The 26,532-nt window shown below is 35.9% G+C and overlaps 1 protein-coding gene across 1 annotated transcript in view; it reads right to left on the reverse strand.

The window, feature by feature from the left end:
- The window catches only part of CNTLN (centlein), a 198,432-nt gene that overhangs the window by 162,693 nt on the left and 9,207 nt on the right, over nucleotides 1-26,532 (reverse strand). The window contains exons 2-3 of the mRNA XM_049794315.1: nucleotides 16,332-16,420; nucleotides 4,953-5,037 (exon numbers count right to left, since the gene is read on the reverse strand). Coding sequence (XP_049650272.1) covers nucleotides 4,953-5,037; nucleotides 16,332-16,420 — 174 coding nt within the window. The remainder of the gene's footprint in view (nucleotides 1-4,952; nucleotides 5,038-16,331; nucleotides 16,421-26,532) is intronic.

Consider the following 26,532-nt stretch of genomic DNA (forward strand, 5'->3'; position numbering starts at 1 on the left):
ATATTCTTCGCTTGCAGTATCTATAAATTTCATTCACTGGAGAAACTTTTTTTTGCAATGAGTTTATAAACTTCGCATAATCTCATCACTACTGACACATTTACCCAAACTCCCTATTACCGAAATTATCCTCATGTCCCTCATTACACAAGAACAATCAAGGTTATATGCTACTGGAAATAAAGTGTTTAGATAGCAATAATGTGTGTGTACATTTGTCTTAATTTAATAACAGCATTTTATTACAAAGAAAAATACAATCAGGTGAAGGTACAAAAGTTAAGAAAAATTTATTAGTGTTAATTAATGCTTGAAGGTAGAATTATGCTTCTTTCAATTGGACCCATTAAAGGGGCTTTAATATAGATTTGCACAGCAAGCTCAAGATTTTAAAGTGCAGATAATGAGGCAAGCTAGTACTATTTTAACCCCTCTGGAGTATAATCAGTTGATAAGGTTTTGAAACGTTACAAGGTCTAGGACAAAAAGATTAGCTTTAGTTCCTCCAGATCAAAAATGAAACCTAATTAATTAACAAAGTTATAGAAGACAGAAAATGTTTACTGCTACTTTTACACATCTTTAATTTCATCTAAGGAAAACAGGATATTTTAATTCATCTATTGCATGAATGGCAGAAGACCGAGTTCCCTGTTCCCACATTATCCTCTAAACTAATTGTTTAAATTCAAAAATTTTAATGCATTCTTCCAAAAACCTCACCTTGTTTTAAAAGAAAAAAAAAAAAAAAAAACCCAACAAAAAAAACACCGGTTATCTGAGACATACACAAATATTATAAATTAAATACACCAGGTGAGAACTGTTTCCAAAGAAAAGGGAGAATGAAAAAAGTTATCTGCAGCAGTCAGCCTTCAGAAGAATAATAATTAAAATTCTTGGATAGTGAGTTAACCACTTAAAGGCAGCAGTTAGAAATCATTTTCCTTGAAGCACACATATATGGCAAGGGTATATAACTACCGAGAAGAGTTTTGAGCCACTGTGTAAAACAAAAATGACAGTATAGCACCAAAACAAAAAAAAGATCAGTATAGCAATCTAGCTGCCAACCTTTAAGAAGTAAGATTTTTACCACACAGCATTTAGAATAAATATGTATATGCCAGACGAGGCACAGCTGTGACTACCAAGACCAAAAGTTACCAATTACAAAGACAAGAATTATTAAAAAGAAGGAACAAAGGGAAAACCACAACGGAAAACTCCAATACAATATATTTTGTACTGAATGTATGTGCACTAATAAATGAAAAAAAACTTAAGCACTTCAATAAATACTCTACTTATTTGAACGGTACATTTTGAAATGCTCCACATTATTTCATATTTAAAAAGTTTAATAACATGCATGTACTCTATTCCAAAGATATTAAGACAGCAGAAGTTTTGCAAAACTGTGTTTTACACTGATTTTTACCCCTAAAGCCACAAGTTCCACTCTCTTGAATATCTGAGCACCTTTTTTTCCCATTTAGGTTATAAAAAAGTGATTAAAGACCATCTTCTCAGTCATAAGTTTCTAAATTAATTATTTTAGTTGATTGTCAGTAATATCCGTTAAAATGGAAACCCTTCAAACAGTTGAAATTTCTCATTACAAATAAGGATAATTTAGCTCTCAGTATTAAATAACTGCATGCATCTCACCTAGAGTCTGGAGAATATACTTTCTTATTTACAGTAATTTTAAAAGGGCTCTTAGGCATGTCAGCGCAAAGTCTAAGCAGAATACAAGAGAGGAAAGATTATCTCATGTTCTCCTTCTAGGGTTTTGCTGTTGTTTCTGGCAGCAATATCAGCTTACATGCATGTTGAATTATGAGATACATCATTTATTTGCCTTTTTTCCCCTTACTCAGCATGGATTCATACAATCAGCTGTTTGGTGGCGACTCAGAAATTCCTAGTAAATAAATACCCTATGACAAATTATATTGTTGCAACTGGTATATCTGTATGATGCGTGAAGGGGAAGGGAAAAACGGCAGAAGAATGACTGGATAATTTCACCTTCCTAGACATTACAGATTGGTAGACTGCAATACACGGCCTTTAAGTCTTGCTGTCTACAGTTTACAGAAAAGAACATTCATTGTCATTACTGTCAAAACTCACAGTTCCATAAGCAACCTACTTGCATGTTAATTACACAAACAGTATTTTTTTCCTTAGATGAACAAAGAAAGAACAAATAAAATAAAATAAAAAAAAAACAAAATAAATGAGAATGCTCCTTAGTACATTTTTCTCCATGCCAGCTCCAGACTTTGATTACCAAACCACCAAAAACCACTCCAAAAACTCAGAAAATGATCTCCCTGTTGTTTCAACCCTGTGGCATCCCAGCCAATGGATGAGGCAAGAAGGTCAGAATGACACCACCTTTGTACACAGCTTTTATATCGAGCACTGGCCATTGGCACCATCTGGTGCCCTTCACAAGCCCTCCCAAGTTAATGATACTCTAAGGGAAGCTATTTGAAAGGGCCATATTACAACATGCATTAAAGTTGTGACGATCATCAGAAAAGCACCTTCCATCCTCTTCATCTGTTAACTCCTCCCATCATTTTACGAAGCCTCCTTTTCCCAGCTGCCACTTTTTCTTGGTTCTAGTTACATTTTCAGTTTCTCTCTACTTCCCAATGGTAACTGCAGCACACTATCAGTTTCAGATTTCTGATCAATTTCAATTTCAGCTTCTGAAACTGATCTGAAACCACAGACAGCAATCCCATGAAGATGCACACCACAGGTTCAGAAGCTGCCACAGCAGGCAGCCCTTATTAAAAGCACATCACCACACACAAATCCTTATAAACTTCTTACACAGGTATTCTCTCTTTCACTTAAGGATAGGGTAGAAATGCAGGAATAATCATGCATTGCTGGTTTATAAAAACAGGTGTATCAGGTTTATTTTGAACAAGTCAGAAGTAGGTAAGCCCTGGAAACCTACCTCAGTTTACACCACTGGCTACAAAACTTACCTCAACTAAGCAAGACCCTAGTAAGGGCCATCAGAAATGTAAGAAAATTCACTAATGATCTGCATTATCAGGCAGAGCAAACCCTCAGCAAGTTTGCTGATGACACAAAACTGGGAAGAGTGGCTGATACGCCAGGGGGTCGTGCTGCTGTTCAGCAGCTGGACACGCTGGAGAAATGGCCTGAAAGGAACTTCATGAAATTCAACAACTGGAAATAAGAAGTCCTGCACCCAGGGAGGAACAACCCCATGCAACCTTGTATGCTGGGGTCCATGCATCAATATAGTACCACTGTGACAAAGATGGCAAATGGTATCCTGGGCTGCATTAGGCAAAGTATTGCCAGCAGGTCAAGGGAGGTGATCCTTGCCCTCTCCTCAGCACTGGTGAGGCCACACCTGGAGTCCTGTGTCCAGTTCTGGGCTCCATAGTACAAAAGAGAGATGGAGCTACTGGAATGAGACCAGCAAGGGGCCATGAAGATTATTTAGATGCTGAAGCAACTCTCCTATAAGGAAAGGCTGAGAGAGCTGGGACTCTTCAGGCAGGAGAAGAAAAAGCTCAGGGGGAATCACATCAATGTGTACAAGTACGTTAAGGGAGGGTGCAGAGAGGACGGAGCCAGGCTCTCTTCAGTGGTGCCCAGTGACAGGACAAGAGGCAGTGGGCACAAAGTGAAACACAGGAGGTTCCCTCTGAACATCAGGAAACACTTTTCCCTGTAAGGGTGACAGAGCACTGGCACAGGTTGCCCGGAGAGGTTGTGGAGTCTCCATTCTTGGAGGTATTCAGAAGCCACCTGGACGTGGTCCTGGGCAGCTGGCTTTAGGTGACCCTGCTTGAGCAGGGGTGGTGGACCAGACAACCCCCAAACTCAGCCATTCTGTGATTCTATGAAAAACTACGTATCAATCAGCCTTTTATCCCCAGGAATTGCAAGATTCAGACATCTGAAAGCACACCCAATTTGTGGTTTTGGTATCAGTTTTATTATCTGTGAAATAATTAGAATTCTTTTTCTCTCTCTCCATATCACACTTGGTCTGATTATGACTTTCTTTCTTATTAACATCCTTAATAATATGAAAAAGCACATTCTGTTCTCTTCATAGTCTTGAGAAGGTAGTCATTGGAGATTCATGGAGAAAAGGAAGGTGCAACATTTATTGTTTTCTTGTGTTTATTTAGTATTTGTTAGTGTTGGATTTCATAAGTATCATATTTCAAATACTATGAAGTAATCAAAGACTTTTCAAATAATTATTTTGATTTTTAGAAAAATGCGCTCATATTTCCTCAATTTCACCCATGGCTTGGCTCAATACACGGTCTTCATTTAAAATTTTTTTACTGATACACAGCACTCAGTTTTGAATGAACAGTTCAATAGAGAATACACATGATGTAAAACTTATGTATGACATTTTAGATTTGTCAGTATTGTTTTACAGTTTATGCTAACAGTTAACTTAATAAATATTGTTATAGGTTAGTAACAGTAAAATACACAGCTGTATTGCTTTTAGGATACTACATGTTTAGTCCTCATTACTCTAGAAATATCTTATTTTTATATTTGTCAGGATGGCAAATCTTTCCAAACCACAGGCACTTTACAAACCTAAACATAGCCAGAACTCTTCTAGATTAAAATTCAAGTTTAGATTAGTCCATTAGGCAAAATAAGGCAAAGAGTTGATAAAACTTTTCAGAAGAAGTTTCATCTAAAATCATATGGGACTTTTTAGGTGAAACATCAACTGTTCGAACAACTTAGAAGAGTTTAGTTATTACTTTATCAGAAAGTTATAATCTCTGAATTACCTGCAACTTTCACCTTAAGACACAACAGCAAACTATTTTCACATCTTGGGTAAAATAAATTTGGTATCAATGACAGAAGTTTTCTTAACTGCTCTATTTAAACATAATACGAACCTGCTCTAGGGTTTCTATTTTGCTGTCTTTGGCTTGCAAAATCTCTAAAACCCTTCTGTCCTTGACTTCAGCTTTCTGCTTTTCTCTGGAAACAAACGAAAAAAAAATAGACACTTTATTAGTCACAATTTGCAGTTAATCATTTAAATTTTTCATGTCCCGATAATGAATGTCATTTTAAAGCACAGAAAATTAAATTATCTGAAGCTGACAGGCCTTGCAGAATTAATCAGGGAGCATATGGCAAGTGACAGCAAACTACATCTGTAAATAGCTAACACAACTTTGCTCAAAAAGAAACAGAAGCAAAAGGTCTTAAAATACATTTTTAAGCAGCTTAAATAATCTGTCTCAATCTTTCCCAAATGCATGAAGTGTACTTGTCCATAGATGGAACAAAATGCTTTTTTCCCTTCTTGGCAACGTAGAGCCACCAAGCTGCTTGGGTTTGTGAAGTCATTCTCTCAGCTACATGGCATTTCTATGTCTGAAAACACTTTTGAACATCATGGATAACTATTTTACTATCTTTCACATGGATAGAACCTGTAACTTCTACCAGGGAAAAAAAAAAGACGGCTCAAAAGCTTGGGTAAGGGAGACAAGCAGAACCTCTCTATGTGGTTAATAAGTGCAGGGCTATAATCAGCTCTGCAATACTTTATAGAAAAACAGCTGATGAGTCATTAACACTTTGTTTAACAAACCACCTCATCTCATTGCTACCTTATTCCTTGACTCAAGTTTTAAATGTTGATGCCCTTACTGGCTTCTGGTTTAGGCAGAAAGAAAACAAATGTTGCAATAGTAAGGATACACAGAGATTCCGTAGCACAAGACAGAGTTCCTACCCTAGACCTGCGACAAAAGGTCTGAGAAACATTTATTCCCTAAAAATGGCCAAATACTTCAGGCATCCCCAGCACCACAGGTGACAGGGAAGCAGAAACTCATTCAGATTATCCCTGCTCTCACAATACAGTTAAACTTCCACCGTGGGTGGATATAAACCACCCCTAGAAGCCAGAGAATCCTACTTACGCAACTCTTGCTCCACCAAAATAGGAACGTTTCAGAGGTGGAAGGGAATGGAAGAGTGGTACTCATGAGCCTGCAGATCTGATCAAAAGTGGATGAGACTATCCAGCTATGTACAAAAGGCTTCATCTGGTGAAGCATTTTGTAAGACAGACCAGTAAGGATAGTAGATATATAGACAACTATTTTTCTCTACTATTACATATTACTGCATCTTCCACTGTTACCGGTGATTTTAAAGGCTAAATTACACTGTCCCCACAGGCCATCCAATAACATGTTTTTTAAATCAAGTTCTAGGACTGCTAAAATATCTAGTCTGATCTTGACTAAATAAAGAATTGAAGTGGTATGGAATTTAAAGCAATGCTTTTGGAACCCAAGATCTCAAGGCATCATAACTGTAAGTAGCGCTCTCCTATTACAGATACAGCAGCACTGGAAGAAAACTAAGAAAAGCCTAGCTGAAAAGATATGCATTTAAATTACATTTAGCTAGGAGAAACAAAAATATATGGGATCTTAAGCAGTTATATGGCATTAAAAATATCTACTTCCACAAAGAAAATAATTCAGGAGCTGTACTGAGCAGAGAAAAGTGAAACCATGAATATTCAACAAGTATTCCAAAAGACATTTCATGTCTGAAAGGTATTTAACATTTTAATTGAGACAGAAACTTAACAGAAAAATGCACATCAGATCCTGAACTCAAAGCAGCTGATCATCTGCAATCAGAAGCATCAAGGAATTGTCATGATAGGTTTCTAGGAAGACATGAACAGTGAAATACATAGTACGGCCAGTTTTTCACAGTTTCTCTTTGAACATCTACTAAAACTGAACTAAGTAGACTGTAACTACAGACATCCATGCAAATATGAAGTTTTCTGGTGTATTCCAAAGGTTACACTGTGATGTCCTTTAAAAACACCTAAGGGCAAAACAGGAGGCACAAGAGAGAAAACAACAAACACTACGGTTAATGAAACTGACCTACCCTGCTTATAATGTGCAACTAGCTTAGAGAAACCACATTCTCACTTTTTAAAAAAATGGTAAAAGACTTCCTGATAAGCTTATAAAATGTTGTAATAAAAGACATTAGACAACTTTAAAAATTAGGAGTTAGTAAGGAAAAATATTTGTAAATAGATTATTTGTATAATGTTTATCAAAGAAGTTTGTGCGTATTCCTTAAACAGGCATACTGTTTGTGATAGGTAGTGTATGTTATTGCACAACTTAAATGAACCAAAAACTGCTCCAGTATAAAAATACCAATGTTTCCTCATACTTAATTACTTTGTTGAAGGGTCCTTAATGGCTATCAACAATTACCCTTTTTCCAAAATAATAGCTAGAGTACAGAAGCCCCACATATTTTGGGAAGAAGGTATCTCTCTCCCATAAGCACATTACACCATATCTATCTGAGGAAGTGATGGACCTATATTAATTTATGTCTAAACTGTAAGTATTATAGCAGTCCAAGTTTCCTCAGGTCTTAATTACAGCTAGACAACCTATGAATTTAAGATTAGACACATACATAACTGCTTGATCCAAAATTTTAAGAGCTTCAGAAGACAAAAAGCAAAGCAGGTCTTGACTACAAAGGACTTAAGAGTAGTAATGTGCAGACACAGAAAGAAACATACAATAAAATACATATACACATAAGCCCCCTGAACCACTGAATAGCATTGCCTCTGGCCCTCAAAAGTATCCTGACCTTAACCACTGGCTGACATGTCCTATGCATTCTTTGTTTCCACAGTGATGTATTTCCCTCTCCATTTTAATTCAAGTGTTTTTATTTTATATTTCTACTTAAGTTAAACCATTGCTCTAACCACTCATCCTGTATCTACCATTCACAATAAGCCATTGTCTTCCCAACGCCTCTAACCACTATCTCCTCTCACAAAGTCAGCCTTTTTAAAGAAGAGGCCCAACTGAACACAAATACTAGATAATTAAGCAGCCTATTAACTCAGCTATGCAATCATCACTTGAAAATGTATTAAACTTGTTTTCTAATGGATTAATTGACTGGAAAACCTGATGGGTCAGGTAGATTTCCCAAAGCAAGGCTCAAAAGAATTCTACAGTTGGGGAGAGGGAGCAGTGTTTGGGGGTTTTTTATTATTATTTTAAAAAGAGTATGGGAAGAAAGTGAATAAAACAGCCAAGAACCAAGCAAAAGAAAAAAACTGCTCTGGAGAACTGAGAAGTAGTATGCACAGCTAATTCTGGTGTAGTATTGGTAGTCAAGAATTTATGGAGCCCTGTGACTTCAGGACACAGCTGCATGAAAGAGGTTTGAAGAATAAAGTCTGGGATTAGAGAGAAAAAACATACCTTTGTTAAAGCAAAAAATGTGCCTATAAGACAGGCACACACTAGCCAATGGTTCAAAGTGCATTTCTAGGTAAATGCAGCATTTTCCCTGTTTATCCAATGCTCAAACAGTCCTTCGAACAAAACTGTCAAGGAATGAAGTTTATAAATACAGATCTATTGTCTTCATAATGAGTGGGAAAAGTTTAAAGTAAATTCAATTTATTTTGGTTTTCTGAGGTTTTCTTTCAGGCTCTCTAGATAGCACAGGCTATAGTAATGCCCCAAAAAATAGTTTCTCCAATTACTACCCATAGCTGAAGAAAAATCCTAATTATCAGAATTTAAGCACACAATGGATGTTGTCAGAAGCCTAAAGCATAAATTGAAATTTCATATAGAACTTCACCAGCAGCTTCTCCTGGTGGCGTACAACAGCTTCCAATGCTTCTTACAGGACAGTTCCCTCCAATCACTCAAGGTAGTATGACTGACTGGAACTTACATATCATATTTGGATCTGCTGTTGCACCTTGAACCGAGAGTTGATAAGAATTGCAGCAGTCACCACCTCTTTTTTAGAAGGGTAACATATTAAGAAAAATATTCGACCAACTTTATTAATTGAGCTGTTATGTATCTATAATACATTAAAAAAGTCCACTGGAATATGGGGGGAAAAAATTCAGGCACTGTCAAGAAGCTGATGATGATCAATGACTGAGACAAACTCCTGTTTAGCTAATTAGAACCACTGATGAGCAATAATGATGCGAGCTAAGAATATTTGCAGACTTCTTTAGGATGAAAAATGGAGTGAAGAGAAGCTGTCAATTTGTACAAGTTTTAAGCTCCAATCAGTTTTCCCATGAGTACTACCTATTTTAAATGTTTAACACAGATGTATTTAGCTACAAAGATTATCGAGATTCAGCTTCCCACAAAAATGAAGAAACTGAGAAAATAGTCTTATTCGTAACCTTTTTGCTGTGTTACGATTTTTTTCTTCTGTTCTGCTATACTCTACACAACAGGACAGGATAATATTTTTGAGGTTTGGCACATTTTTAATGGCTTGTCAGAAATGAAACGTTAGACTATAAGGAAACATTTAACTATGAATGACATACAAGACCAGAATATGCAGTACAAAAACCTTAAGATTTAAAAAACCAGAAGTTTATTGAAGTTTATGAAACACCATGCTTCCTAAAGTCTTCAGCAAAAGCAGTATGGGAAAAGAAGCATCTTGTATCCTAACACAGGTCTTATCAGCCAAGCAATTAACCATTTGTCAAGAAAAAGTGATTCAGAGTTGTATATAATTATGTCATTTTTACATCAATTAAATGAAAATAATTTTAACTAATAAATTGAATTTGCTGTTTACATGTTTCATGTCCTTTCAGTTTAACAAACAGCAGGATTTAAGAAAAAAAACAAAACACAAATGTGTCTACAAATTTGGCCTTAAATAGCTAAGAAAGTTAGGTTTATACTGCAAACTTTGGGCTGTTTGGTAAAAAGAACAAAGGCTATATTTTAACAGTATACCTATATAACTAAAAATAAACTGCTTCTAGAAATACTCTTGCTTTTGTAGGATACCTCTTTGAATCTAAAGGGCTGCAGAACTAGAAAGGCTACAAAATACCTGCTAGGTAATTTAATTTGATTATCATCTCTCCTGGTCTTCCAACTTTTTTTTTACAGACAGACTTACACAAGCACGTACATTCAATGTTGTTATTAAATAGATAATGAATCATCTACGTGCAAAGGGAAGTTGTAGAGCACAGACTGTCAATGTTACCGTAAATATGGCACTAATATTGTAATTTACTATGTACAGCCACAGCCCTGCATTTGCACAGTCAGTGGTTAGCAGAAACAGAGCCTATGCCCTTAATGTTCCAACTAGAAACCTTACTGTGTTTCTGTGTACCTATTAAGAGAAAAAAAAATAGAGCTAAATAGTTTTCATTTAATAGAAAGTTTATTTACACCTCAGATTCTAGATGATACTTATACTTCACGATGAATTATAATTGATGCACATTATGATTATTTTTTCTTTTAATACCTATAAGTAGTACTTTTAAAAGATTTAGACTGCATGGAGCAAAAAAGATTTGATACAATACATTTTGCACTTTTCTAAGACAGCAGTTATTTTCTATAGCAAAATTGCATACACATATTTTTGTCTCTTCACAAAAATATTTTAAGATCTAATTAAAGAAAATTTTTTAAATTAAAATTATTTCCTTAGTAAATTATTTAGAGCCAGTTCTATATTCCATGATATGTATCAAAATGGAAAAGCATCATTACAGAAAAGTTTTTTTTTCTTGTATCTCTAACTTGTTTAATTCTTTAGATGATTTATTAAGGCCTCTTACTTCAAGCAATGTACATAAAATACTAAACATATTTTTACACTAGAGTAGTAAAGAAAATAGTGACTTTTTCCCTAATAATTTTGCAAACATTTTTCATCTAAAATACACAAGTCTCTTACAGTGTTCAAAATATCAGCACTTCAGAACAGACTGCTTTAACATCTGCACATCACCAGGGTTTCCCCCCAGGATTTTTAAATGATGCCTGCCTGTGCTGAATAAAGTGCTAACTTGCACCTTGCATTTCAAACTGTGTCCTGAGCAGCCATCCAGTTGGTACAACACCAGCTGAATTCCCAGAGGCCACTGTTCAATCAGGCTTGACTGCAATTATCATGTCAATATTTTGTGCTCCGATATGCAGATATGCACACATGCAAGCTGCATAATACCTTCTTCTCCATGGAATGTTGACTTATGTTCAATGTTCTGAGAATTTTTAATGAAACAGGATATTAAACTTTCATCAACTGTAGAAAATCACAATTATTTGACCTTAGACAGAAAGGTTGTACTCTTATGCTCTATTATTCTGTCCACTTTATTAAGTGATAATAACTAGGGAGTCCACTGTATTTTAAACTCAGAATGACAAAACGGTAATGGCCTTTAAAAATGTGTTAGATCTTGTTTACTTCCTCACTCTCCTGTCATTCTGTTTCCTGTTAATTTGCACAAGAGCAAAATATTAAGTGATTTAAGAAAGCTTCTGCAAGGTATTTATCATCCCCTCAAAAGATGCAAGATACAGTTTTTAATTATTTTCCAACTAACAACAGCAATCTATGTTGTTCATTCATACATCACATTCACATATTCTTTTACATAAAAAGTACTTGTCCTTTTTAGTACATCTGCATGTCATCAGTCAGTGAGAAATCCGTGTGAACGTGTCCAATGTTTCTTCCACAATTTGCTATTACCAAGATGCGGCAAACCACAGCGTAAGTTGCTGCAATTACCTTTCCAAAAATTCTTTGGTTATTTCTGATTGCTTGCTCTTCAGCAATGTTTTCATCCATTTGCACACCTTTAGACAGATGTAACTCCCCAGGAAGGACAACAACAAAACTCCCTCTGAATAACTGGCACTAACATTCAGGTTGCCACTGTTTCTTAGAGTGGCCTGAAATGATAAATCCATTCTTGCTCTTTGTTAAGACTTGCAAGACACAGCACACTTGGGATTTAGGTGTGGAAAAACATTTATGTAAGGCAAGCTTTCCAAATGTAACTACCTGTAACAATACCATCTAGCACAATACAATCCCCGTTTACATCTACCAAATCTTGTATCACTGCGCAGTTTGATCATTAATGGATCCTGCTACATCTCCTTTCCAGAAGGAAGTAAAGGAGTCAGCTAGAAGCCCTAGAGGAAAATTAGTCAGTTGACCCATGTCAAGATTTCACGTGCTGTAAGAGAAGAGTCTTAAAGGAGAGCTCTCAAAGTTTATAAAAATATTTCAAAATCTTTGATATTCTCATCTGAACCCCAACTCTATTTGAGTTTACACATGCATTTACCTGTAAAAGGTACTTTCTAGCCCTTTCTTTTTTCAACTCATCATCATAAAAAAAAAGAATGTTTCAAAAGGCAGTGAACTAGAAATAGCATGCTCTTTACATAATACTGAGATCAATAGTATTTAAAGTAGCTGTAAAGTATACTAACATGAGTAGTACTTTTTCCAATGGCTTGTTTGAAAATACCTGGAGGCTTTTACATATCCCCAAAGGCATTTCTCATTTGCACAGTAAAGATAATTTTTTGTTTATATCTGAATATTAAAATGGGAATACAGTTACAGTTATCTAGCAAGAACTGCAAAGACTGCTGAAAAGTAAAATATCATTGCTGTATTACAGGAATCAACAGCACAGCCATAAAAAGGTACCAGCTACATTTTTACAATTTTAGGGCAGGGGAACTTCTATTTTGGGACCATGAAAGCACTTCAAAATAACAGACAAATAATGGAAACCTACTACTAATTCCCTCCTATGCCCCCCAAATCATACCTTTTACATTTTCCTGGCTTATTTGAGAAAAAGATACTGTAAGAAATTTCCTAATGCTACAAATATAAATTAATGCTACAAATATAAATTACCTGACTGTATGGCTAGTACTGTCCACTCCATTTCTAATATATATTTTTTCTTTTTTATTCATCACACATTCATGGTGTACAAGGTTGTGAGTGAACATTTTGTCCTTTCACATCTGCATCTTTTTATTCCTGTCACTGTACTCTCCTCAAGAAAGTCTGGCTGTTGTTTTCATCAATTTAAAGAATGAAATCCACTAGACAATATTGTTTGGTTCATTTTACATATGATCTAGGATACACATGACTATGCTTTCTTAGATTCTCTCTGCTTCCATTAGGTAGGTAGCTTCTGATCTCATGTAGTCTATAACAAAGTCTTGGTGGGCACTGAAAGTTTCTCAGTTATGGAATTTTTGGTGGAAAGAACACAGTGAAAAATGAAGCTCTGCAAACACTGATGGTATCCATATCACAGGCAGAAACAACAAAAGATTTAAATCAATTTCATTCTGTTTGTATCTATCTCAAAATCTCCTAGTAAGCAAGGGCAAGATGGAAAACATTATCAATTTGGATATGACTGGGTCAATGTTGTTCCTAATATAGATGTGAAGGGAAAAAACTGTCTTAAGAAGACTCAAGCTGGTTTTTAATCAGATTTCAGTGTAAATTTTCCATTTCCAGTTCTTGTCTGATACAAACGTGTAAAATAAAGAAAAATACAAAGCAAGAAAATCACTTGTCCTGTAATTTTCTGGACAGCAGCAGTGCTAGGTAGCAGATTCCCTGGCAATCTAATCAACATATTAGAACTGAGACAAACTGACACTGTAGCAATATATATAAAAAAAAAATTACTGCTATAAGGTAGAGGGTAAGACAAAAACCTCTCTGAAAAGATGAGAGTGTGAAGAGGTACAGTCATGAAACAGAAGCTTCTTCGGAAAAAATTATGGGAAGTTATAGCTGGAAAAGTTAGGAGAGAATATATGGAGCTGTAATTTGGTTGTACAAAAGATTCACAAGTAAAGCTAAGCTACAAATTATTTCCAAAGCAGCAATTAGACCGTTCTCAAGAAAAAGAGATGAAGGTACATCAATTAAAGAGAAAAATACATGCTATTGCTCCATCTGTCAAATCAAAGCAACCCCAAAGTTCAAAGCCGTGATTAATAAAACTCCTATATACTGAAAGGGTTTTATCCAAGCCTATTCCAGGATTCTCTGGGGTAATGACAACACCTAAAACGATGCTGTGGAAGCAATTTCTTCTTTCTTAATTCCATAACTCTGAGAAGCACAGGAAAGGTATCATAGAGATGTATAGCCTTGAGTTCACAAGAGGTTTTCTAAAGCATTAGTGTTCTTCTGAAAGAAGAGAGGACATGAAAAACTAGACAAGCACCTTAATAGAAGTATGTTGTCACGCTTTCAGATAAGAGTACCAATCACCAGCCTCTACACAAAGTACAAAGCACACACCCAGAATATATCTTTACCTTCTTATATAATACACTATTATTATACACCAGATTTCTGTAGCAAGTCTTCTGATAGGCTGAATACTATATTAAAAGGGTTTCACAAACATGTTCTACCATTGTAAAAAAATTCAGCTCATTATCATGCTTGTGGGCATCAAGGTGGTATCTTAAGAGCCCCATGTTCATTGTACCTATCAGGATAATGCACACACAATTATCAATTTCTATTGTAAATAAAGTACTACGTAATTTAAAGCAAGGGATAACTACCAAGCATAAAATTATTCCTAGACCTGAAGAAGGATAAACAAAGAAGACTGACTGTATCTTATATAGACATACAGTTCAAGAACTCCAAATAATTAATTGTATTCACCGTTATTTAAATGCAAGCTTTCTAACATCTCTACACTTCAATTTGTCCTAATATCCTGATTATTTTTTAAATGCACCACAAACCAAAAATGTTAATAAGCCTGAACACCTCTGTTCCTACTTTATTAAGTTTCATGTGAAAAAGCTAAAATTTTCTATATTGTTCAGCTATCTACAGAATGTGGTTAAGGCAAAGCAATTTTTTAATGTTTTTAATATACTTGTGCTTATATACATATAATATATGTTCATATACATTAAATACTGTATTTATATATTTTAAGCAGTTCTGAAATATTTTTTTATGTTTGAAGATCAATACTACCACCGTCCTCATGAAAATATGACCAAATTTTATCATAAGACAAGTCAGTAAGAATCTGCATTTCAACATAAATGAGGGATGCTGTAAATCTGTTCCTAAGTCTTCCTCACATATTAAAATTATTTCCCAAATCGAAACATGCCAGCAGTGTGAAAGTAGTACACTGCCCTAAAAGTCAAGCTACTACTCTCTGCAGGTAACTGTCCCAGTACAGAGCCAGAAGTTATTTGACATCATCTTTGGTGACCAGATATGAACTCTCAGGTAACAGCTGTCTTAAAACAAGCTGTATGTGCTTACATCATCAATTTCTTCCCCTGGATATGAATGTTTTACAACATTAGCTCTAGTTACATGATCACACCATATTTTTGGACAAAATTTTCACTGCTTTATGCAATGCAGGAGATGGGACAACACTATAGTGAATGCACTCCCAGCTAAGGAACTTAACGCTGTATTTTCAGAAGTGGAAGAACATTTACTGATGAAGTCCGGAAAGGAAAGGTGTGAACAAACAAAAAATGCCTTTCATGATCAAAGCACTGAACAGAAATCCGAAGTAGCTAGGACCCCTCCTGGCTCTATGAAAAGCTTCCCAAGTAACACTGACTAGCCATTTAAAGAAGTTAAAATCCTTTTTTTTCATTTTAAAAGAATTCACTTTTTCATTTTAAAAGAGGGAACTCATGGAACCCTGAGAGACAGAACAGACAAATCTTTTGACGAGAACAGAATCAAGTGTTTGAATTCTGACAGTCATGTTAACAACTCATACACATCCTCCTTATCTTTGGCCTACAAAAATTCTGTAAATAATAGCATTCTAAAACAATGAATCACATACTATGATGATTACTAATACTTATAGCAATCAGATGATAGTATGTAAGTACCATGAGGAAAACGTCATCATTAATATCCTCAGAGAAGCAATAATGAAACTGCATAGTCATCTCTTCTGTTACTATGTCATAGCCTTTCATTTCTTTAAGAATGCAGGTAAACATAATTTATACATGTAACTGTTATCCAACCACTTATGACACCAGAAAATGTCATTTGCTGCCTCTTACTCTTTCAACAGAAAAACAGAATAATTATAATTTCAAAATTGAATTCAACCGAAGCACAGCAATCTCAGTGAAAACACATTTTCAAGTATACATCAATTTATACCAGAAAAGGGAAGTTGCAACATATTCTAGGTACTCTTGACAAAATTTAACAACAGAATTTTTGTAATACATTTTCAAAATCCTACATAGTTCTCAGCTAAAACGATAAAGAATATGGTATCAGCAGTGGGAGGGTTGGTTTTTTTCCATTTTAGCATCATGTTAAATATTTAAACTCACCTTTCCACAACCAAGCTGACAGCTTGAGTAAGATCTGGACTTGATATTTGAAGATATTTCCACAGAGACCACACAAATTCTTTATCAGCCTTAGAAGCAGGGAAAAAAAGACAAAAATACATTAAATGTATGCTACACCTTTTATAAACAAAAATGTTACACCGTGCATATTCAAAAGACAATTACAAAAAAAACACCTCTATTCTAGTGAGAATTCCCTACGAGTTTCTCACTGTCCCATGAATAAAAAAACCATGGCAAACAATTCTCTTGAATAAACAAAGTTTTAACCATACAGAATTTTGAAGGAAGACAAAGACCTATAGCCAAGAATAAAAGAGTCCACAATGTGAAGTAAGGCCGCAGAAATAAACATTATTCAAAAAAGGCTGCGTTTTGCTATATCCAGTACTGGTATTTCTAGCAGCAGGACAATTTCTATTAATAAACATTGATCCTGGAATACATGCTTCAACATTAAGTTTCACCATATGCAGCTCTTAGATTTTATTTCAAAACAGACAGTAAATCAGTCTTCTAACATATGCTCAGCTAACAAGCATTATATAAAAGCTTCTGAAAAAATTCTCAAGTGAGAGCAAGAAAACAATGTTCTTCAGAAATACACTTAAGAAAGTTTGTGAAAATTAGAAGTCAGCTAAAAGCTTTTTCCAGATCTGTATTTTCTGCTACACATAAATTATTATTTTGCACTGGTGTGTTTTTATTCCAATAGAGCTTTATTACTGGAAGCACCAATATTTATGTAGTTATATCACAAACTAAAACCATAATGTGTTAAATATACAAAAAATTTGGGGGTGGGGTGAGGAAATCAGCATGAAGACAAGAGGAACGGTAAGAAAACATACATACATAAACCATGGACTGGACTAAGACCAAACCTGCTAAAAGCAGCCTAACATAAAAATAAATACCAATAAGCCAAAACCATCATATTCACAGCTATGTCTATTGAACAGGTAAAAATCACGGAGTGTAGCTTAGTCTACCTTTTACTAGTTTTTGAATATTAAAGAAAATAGAATTTGCATGAGGACAACATACAACCTAAAATGAAAACCAACACTATTACAGCTATTCATTTCCCTGCTTCCTTCTTCTCCCAAGCTTCTGGAACCTTATCTACTAAGATATGGCAGGTATCATTAGTCAATCAGAACCTCACTGAAATCGCTAAACAAACCACACAGTATCTCATCTCTGCACAACTCTAGCGTAATTCTGATTATCAAATGAAACAGAAGACCTGAGTTCCTATCTTTACCTCCACTGTTTGGTTTCTTCATAGGTTTCCCATGTAATTTCTTCTTTCCCTTTCTCATTTTTCATGAACAGATTGCACCTTTGGTTACAGTACTGTGAGCCCATGACTTGAAAAAGTTATGGCTAAAAGCAATGGCTATCTAAGGCAAAAAACAGTTCAACAGAACTACAAGTATGACAGGGCTCGCAAGAGTAAATAAGGACCACATACTTTATGATTAGAGTACATCTCAGGAGCGGAAATAGCTTTTTCTGTATTTTCTTTTCATTTGTTCCTGATCAGTTTTGCCTTCTAGGAAGCAAACGTGAACTTTACAAGCAATTATCAGTTCCAGCGCATGGCAATCACTCCATCTTAATGCTTCTCTTTCTTCAGAACAAGACGACAACAACTATCTTCAATATGAAATCAAAAGATCTCCCTAAAGCTAGCAGGCTTTTATCAAGATTTATCAGTTTACTGAGACTAAATTACTTTATCAAGATTTATACCGCAACAGCCGAATACATTGAATTACAGATTTAATGAACTTTAACAATGATTATAGAAGAAATAGGAGAGATGGTTGTACCTATTTTCTCCATGATTTGAGAAAAGCCTCAAATATTTTTTTTTAAAAGTTCTGATGTGTCTTTCTTTCAAATTTAGAAATGCACGTATTTTGAATTTTAAAATTGCATAGAGAAGTGAGACAATGCTGAACTTAAGAGAAAACCTAAGAAAAATGCTGAGCAAGTAAGTGAGGGGGTTTATGATTGTTGGTTTAAAAAATATCTTCCTCTTTCAACTATTGTAATTTCTAGTTTATGTTTATTTAAATCTTTAAATGCCATCAACTGCTTCAGCCAAGCAAGGAAGAAAACTTTAAAGAGATTTGATGCCTTATCAAGGTATTGCTGTAAACCCAGAAAAATTCACCCGCCTACTGGAAGAATGCACACCACTATCAAATCCAACTAGCTTTCCGATAGTGTTAGAAAGTAAATAAAACAAAGGCTCTGGCCACAAGGATCTTATAATGCAAGACTATTATCAGCTTATTTAAACTGGACTACAGAAGAAAAAGTTTGTCTTTCATAAAACCAGAGAAATTTCATCTAACCACCTTTGTAAGATGTACACAACTTTCCAAGTGTTGACAGGGAGACTTTGTTTTGGGTTATTTCCAAACAAAACCAAACAATTAACAAAAAAAAAGTGTGTAGAAAGAAATGGCACACAAACTGGTTTTTAAAAAACCTTGAAAGGAACATCAGCTTTCTCTAAACAAATTGGGTTAGCAGACTCTTTTCAAATCTGCAAGTGACCCTGCTGCATGCAAGCAAACAGTAACTAACTGGATTATGGTGCGCTATGGTGCATGACTGCATTCACTTTTTGAAAATAACACCAAAACTAAGCCAAACATCATACGAATAAGAACTCAAATGACTTCACATCAGTATCCAAGTCTTTATTCAGTAGAAGTGCTAAAAATAAGTTCACTTTCAGCTAGGAGTTAAGCTAAAAGACAAACAGCAAACATCATCTTAATTAGGTTACACAGTTCAGACCAAGCAGATGACTAGCACCTCTTTAAAAAAAACAAAGTAGTACAATGTCCTATTGTGTGCTATCACCTTCTGCCACTTGATATACTGGATTTCTATGTATCTAGTCCAGAAGACTATAAAAAAGTGTGCACTTTCTTTCATGTGCTCTGAAAAAAGCCACCATCTCCTGAAAATGCCGTACCATGTGTGTACACGGTGAACCAGGCATGACCTACTGCTTCTTCTCAGGCAGAAACAGAATGAAAAATAAAAATGTTTTTCAGATTTGGAAAAAACACTGCAGGCTTCCAAAAAGCATTAGGATCTATACAGAACACAGATTCAGAGCATTTTTAACATCTAAAAATATCTTGTATTTATGTTGGGAGCCCAGCAAAGAAAAAACACAAAGCCAAACAACAACTCACTAAAGAATAGCAAGTGAAATGTGATTGCAATTGTGATTATTTAGAAGGACAGTAAGTAGTTCTTACACTCTAAATGACATCACTTTGAGTATTAAGAAATTTTGAATCATAATGGAGGACTAAACCCCTATATATAATAAACTATGTCTAACTAATTTTAAAATAATTTTAATTCAAATCTTTCAGTTAATCAGCAATACAGAGAGCAGAACTGAACTGATAACAGTGCTTGAATATTTTTATATCTTTAATACACAATTCACTGTGTATTTTTAAACTACTTAAAATCACTAATAAATTGGTCTGAGGTCCATGAAGTCATTACAGCACACAGAAGTCCAAATATAACAAGGTACCAACAGAATTCCACCTGCAAACGCTCAAAAATCTTAAATCAAACAAAGTTTCGGATGCTGATTTATGAGCTCATGAGCTTTGTTCCGTTCAGTTTTCTTTGCCTGTTTAAATATTTGGATTTGCTTACCATCACGCTTCCTTAGCTTCTCCCCTTACTGTCATGTATACGAGACCACAGAAGTAGCTGTTGGGTCTTCTGCTTATTCATTTATTTATTTATTTATTAGAAGAGCCGAGGGGCTTCTGCATGACTCCAAGATGCACTATCAAATATCACAAGACTCACTACAAGCAGCAGTGGCTGCCTGTTGTCCGTGCCCTGCAGGTTCCTACATACTACAGGTCCCAGCTGGGGAACAGCACAAGGCATCACAGGAAGACAGAATAGTGCACAACTTTGATACACCTACTTGCAAGCACAGCATTTCTCCATTACAAAAAAATAACAAAAAGGGAGAACTACAATAACATACACTGAATTGTTCTCAATGAACAAATATGTACAAAATATATATATGTACAATACAACAAGAGGGAAATATTGACATCCTTTCCATGATTTTTGCTGAGTATCTATGAGAGACTGGACAGAGTTAATGCCTCAAACACACATTGTGATGGAGACCAGGGCCTGGGTTTTGCAGTTGAGGGAAGGAATAGAAGTTGCTTTGCAAGGCCACATAGCAACACCACATGTGAGGGACTGAAACAGTTAGTGTCTCACACATTGCGGTGGGGCAAGTTCTGCATAACAACAAACCAAACCACAGGCTAGGTGTGCAGTTCGTGGGCAGGTCAGCATGTTTGGCCAAATGTCAAACAAGGGTCACACCTGCAGGGAGGGAGAAGGTACTCCCCAAACGACCCCAAAGCCCACCGACCCATTTCCCAAAGGTTCTGGAAGCACAAACCATGCATGGCACCTAATTAGCCTAATGAGTTCAAGTGCCTGCCTGAAGGAGGGACAAAGAGATGACAAAAGGAAACGAACTGAAGCCCCACATGCGGGCACCCTCCGGAACTGGACTCTTAGGCTGGCGGGACCAACGCTGGACCCAGGGCTGGTGAAATATTTCTCTTTCCTCTCTCTCTCTCTTTTTTCTTCCCATAACCCCTACTCTTCGTCCCTTTAGACACAGTCTCTTCGCCTCTCTCTCTCTCTTTTTTTCCATAATCCCTACACCTCATCCCTTTAGACATAAACCGTTGACCAAGTCTGGGACCAGGAATGGATCCAGCTGCCCTGGGGCTCCTCTCTGAGGAGGAGCCTGGAAAGCAAGGGGGTCCACTCTGAACATCGTGACCCAACAGGAGAGATCTCCTTATTGTCTTACCTGAAGTGATATATATGGTTACCATGTGTTACACGGTTTACTGATGCAGTTTCATGACAATTGTTGTTGTAAGAAACCCTGCCATCTACCGTTACACCTTCCAAGTTCAGGTTCCTTCTCCCATAAATAAAACGTTCAACTGATCATTTTGTGTCGCTTCACCTTCATCTAGCCCAAAGGAATTCAGAACTCAGCACAACCCCTCCCTGGTCTGTCCAGCACGGGTTGTGACAGTATCCAGCATGTACTGAGTTTCTGGCAATCTAGTTTCTACATAAACTTTGCCAAGCCTCCCAGAAACTGACCTTTTGATAATACATAAAATACAAAAGTTTCAATTAACATGAAGTTGTCTTCCCAATGAGAAGACAAGACAGTAAGGTACAAATGATCTCTTAATTGAATAAACAGTTCAGATAAACCTCAAAGCACCTACAACTATTTCACAAACAGACTACTTTCCAAGGAAGAGTAAAATCAACTCCAAGTTGTATGCATGTCAGTGAAATTGCCACCCCTTACATAAGTAAATTCTGCAACATTTCTGTCTGTGTTGAAGGAATGGTAGATGAATTAGGAATGAAAAAGCCAACCTAACTTAAAAATAAAAAAGCTTGCTTGCAGTAAGGAATATTGAATGTGAACAGTGTGCACTAAATAAATGTCAAAGAAACAGCTAAACAGAACAGGCTAAGTGGTGTCCATTAAAAAAAAAGAAAAAAAAAACAAGAACACAAACAAACAAAAACCATCCAAAGTCATCTGGAAATAAGTGAAAAATCACTGAAATTTCCAGAACTGCAAAACAACACCATTTCAAAAAATGCTGTTTATTTTTGATGATGGCAGGAACTGCTATTTAAAGCTACTACTGCAACCTACGAATGAGCGCACATAGAACTATAAAGTGGTGCTGTAATTCCATCAAGAGACATTCTAATCTAAATCAACAAATGCCTCTCACTACATATTTGTACTTCTGTAAATGCACAAAAAATAAAGCGGTGTCCTGCCCTAGTGGACCTCTGCCAGAAGAATAAGGACACAAACACATCTTCAAATAGCTGTTACCAGTAAAAAAATAAAATGACATCTTCAGTTAAAAATCTGTGAACTTAATTACATGAAAAGAAAGTTTAGAAGGAAATGTAGAAAATTTCTCATTATGACAATAAAACAGTAAAATGTCAATGAATGGTAAGTTGCCATAAAATGTGACTTTCTTCACTTTAACACACCCAACATTTTAATAGCTAAAACTGTTTAATTTAAATCTCTCAGTAATTAAGCATTTTTTTTATAACAGAATGAGTATTAGCCAGAAATTATAACAGTTTTAAAATAAAAATAAGTTTAAACAGCCTTTTTAAGGTCTTGGCACAATTAATGGACTTGGTAAGGCTTGTTCCCTTAATGGTCTTGGGAGCCAAACAGTTTCTTCTGAAAAAAATGTTGCTTAGACTGTCTGAAGTTGGCACTGAAAACACTGCAGCTGTCAAGGCCTAGGATGTATCAATCTTCAGCATACCCAAGAACATTCAGCCTACTCAAGTGTACATTAACAGCTCAAGAGATCAGCAAGAATGTACCTTGAACAGCTGAGAACTTAAATACACAAGGCAGAATACAGAAAGTTAGCAAAAATTACTCATTAAAACTAAGATTATTCACAACACATCTAATGACAGATAAAGACGCTCACCCTGCAATCAAGTTTGCACTCCAGAACTGAAGAATTATGAAAGAAAAAACAGAGCACAAGGTATATCCCCCCAAAAGTGGGATTTTCCCTCAACCTACAGTGAAACTAATTGTAGTTCATTATCCTACTGAAAGACATACAGAAATGAGGAGTACCTTAGCTCTTGAACATGTTCTTTGCAAAGCAAACTGGATTTTCCTTACTGATTTTTAATAGCAACAAGCTCAGAAGCAGGGACAAACGTAAGATGACCCACTGATAAAGGTAATATAACATGACTAGCTACAGCAAAAGTATTTGCTTGCAAGCAAAGTCATGAATTTATTAAACATCAGCGTAAGGCACAAAATTAATCCCTCTGGCTTATACGCAGGGAAAGACAAATATTCGTATTTAAATTAAAACAATTTACTTTCCTTTGGAAGAGAAAGCCAAGCATAAATACTGGTCTGGACATTTGACATCAAAATTATGTAAAACTATCAATATTGCATAGTTATTTGTCTAATAGAAACTTAAAAGTGACCTAAACACAGACTTAGAAACTTAAGTGACCTAAACATAGAATGTTTTGAGTATTTTTACACTGTTTTATCAAGGATAATTAGCTGGCTTTTTTTTTTTTTAAAGTAATGACTCTGAATTGCTATAGGAAAAGCTTTTAAATTAGCAGTGAGAAGAGTACCAAAAGCATAAGCAGTATCTCTCTTTTTTTGCTCACAGGAACTATACATTCATGACAGTTTGGGTATTAAATTTACAGGTGGGTTTAATTTTTGTTTACGTGTCTATCATGCACTGTGTTGAGAACAAGCATAAACTGAAAAACCTGTTCCTTTAGTGTAAATTCATGCATCAAATGTCGTTACCTGCAGTTTGAAATCAGTACTCTTTTTTGATGTTCCACTGTATATATTTCAAAGCGTGTTAACTATTAGTAGCGTTCATATCATACCTTAAATTTTTATAGCATTACAAATTATTATTTACTAATTAGGAAGATACCAACTTCTGAAATCTGGAAGAGAACACCCCCAGAACAGAAAAACAAAATCCAAACAAACATCTTCCCTGCCCACTCCCCTCCACACCCCCTGATATTTGCTAGAAAAGTGAAGGACACAAACTCTTGATTTTAGTTTTTCAATCAGTAGGTACCCCCAAAAGGGAAAATGAAACAGTTGGGAGGACAGAGGGAGGTATTGGTTTACTGTTAATTTCTAGTAACAATTCTATAATAATCAGAATCTGACAATTTTCTGTATTACAAAGCATTTCAATACAAAGTGAAATACACATGACTGTCAGGCTGGACGAATTTGTACAGAAATGCAAAATACTTCATGGAATGGAGAAGAAAATAAAAAGCATGAAATAACATGGCTGGTATAAGCATTGAAACATCTGCGAGAAAATTGTTAATATGGATTGTTTTGGACTCCCCTAATATCTAGTATACTTCTCACTAAAAAGCTCAAGCCTTTAACCAAGCTGACATATATGCTTTATATGCAAGTGACAGGGTTGCTTCTTGATGTCACACTGTTGTATGCTGCCAGCGCAGACTCTCTTGATCCTGCCGTGCCAGTGTTTCTTTGTGATTTTCAGTCACGCATCATATTCCTAAATAAGAGGTATTCCCTCTACAACCCATCCAGTCCTGCTGAGTGGTCACAGTACAGAATACTACACTTTACAGAAACTCTCTCTTGAGGTGCTACATTTTTCAACAACCTAAAAAGTCACTAGGAGGTAAGACTGATCAGTACGCCACAAGAAAACTTAGTGCCTTATACACACCAGGCTCTAAAGATAACATTAGGTTATTTTCAAGTTCACAGAAGTCACTCACATACAGTATATGCTGTTACATCTCATTGCCAGCTAGAGATTTGTAAGAAGGCTGTATGTGACCCAACCAGATTGATAGCTTCAAAATAGATGCCATCAGCAAACAAGTTTACCTTCCCCACTTCCTCCCTAATTCCTTAATGTTGCAGTATAAGGGGTATGCAACCGACAAGTAATTACATGATACTAGAAAAATAGTTTAACATATCTTCCAGCCATAATTTTCTATTTAAAGAATTTCCTATTATCTTGTCTCTGTTGGTAGTTTTGGCAACAAAGACACCTTTGAAACAAAAATGGAAAAAGAAAGTATACTGCTATACATACACATAAATGTAGAATATAAAAAATTGTGTGTAGATATATAAACACACATACCCCCATCCAAGAGATTGCATCCTCACTCAGAACTCTGTTGAAAGCAAACAGGCACCATAAAAATTATAAAGTTATCGTGTTAGAATGTTACTGCAGTAATAGTGGTCTAAGCAAAAATACTACACAACTTACACTAACAGATGCTGTCATTACACATGATTTAATGAACGGACTCTCAGATTAGTCCATCAGTGTGACAAAAAGACAGCAATGCACTTAACTGAATGTTATTACACGTTCTTAATTGACATAAATAACTGACTCATTGTGGCATCAATGGACAAGAAATACAAGATATTTCCTGGCCCGTCATGACATAAGTCAATGAATTAACATCACAGAAGTCAGATCAGTACCATCACAGGAAGACAGGACAGAAATAAACACGTTAAATGGTAGAGAGAAGTTATCAGATAGACATGGACCTATGAAATGCCATGCCACCCTGCCTGAATATCTAGAAGTAAATTACTTCCTTTGCTCTTTGGTGAATGCACAGTCAGGACGCTCTGCAAGCCTTCATTCACTGGTACAGCTGTTACACAAACAATTATTCCCCCCCCTCCCCCCCGAGTACTCAACATTGAAAACTTAATACTTGGTTGATGTAAGAATTGTTTTCAAAGAGGAGAGGATAGGAGAAAGCAACCGGTTCAGTTACAGAGGTAAGGGTTTGCTTTAATCCCTTTATAGATCAAGGATAGGATAACTCATCTGTGAGCTTTCATTTCAAGATATAAATATCTAAACTACTTCAATTAAAACTAACCATAGTCATTGAAGTAATTTGGATGGAAGATGCAGAGAATGGAATATGACATGAATTTTCTAGGTCACATAACTGCTTTCTGGAAGTGCTACAACTCTGAGTTATTTTAAGACTTCAATCACTGATTTGAGAGCACAGGACAGTCTAGAAGTTTCAGCAGTGGCCTCACAGCTTTTGTTTAAATATAATGCTCTGGATTAATATAATCATAATGCATTTGTGATTATCAATGCATTCAAGAACACAGGCATGCACAAGTAGTTTTATTTTACAGACAATATAACCATATGCATACATTTGGGTATATTCACTCCAAACTACCATGACTAATTATTATGGGTTTGTGTGGTGCAATTTTTTTGGTAGTGGGGGTGAGGACCACAGGGGTAGCTCCTGTGAGAAGCTGCTAGAAGCTACCCTGGCTCCAGGTCAGACCCGCCTCTGGCCCAGGCAGAGCCCATCAGTGACAGTGGTGGCAGCACCTCTGGGATAATTTCTTTAAGAGGGGGAACCTGCAGTGAGCAGGGGGATCGGGATGTGAGAGGAACCCCTCTGCAGACAC

Source organism: Accipiter gentilis, chromosome Z (genome assembly GCF_929443795.1).
Source record: "Accipiter gentilis chromosome Z, bAccGen1.1, whole genome shotgun sequence".
Taxonomy (NCBI): domain Eukaryota; kingdom Metazoa; phylum Chordata; class Aves; order Accipitriformes; family Accipitridae; genus Astur; species Astur gentilis.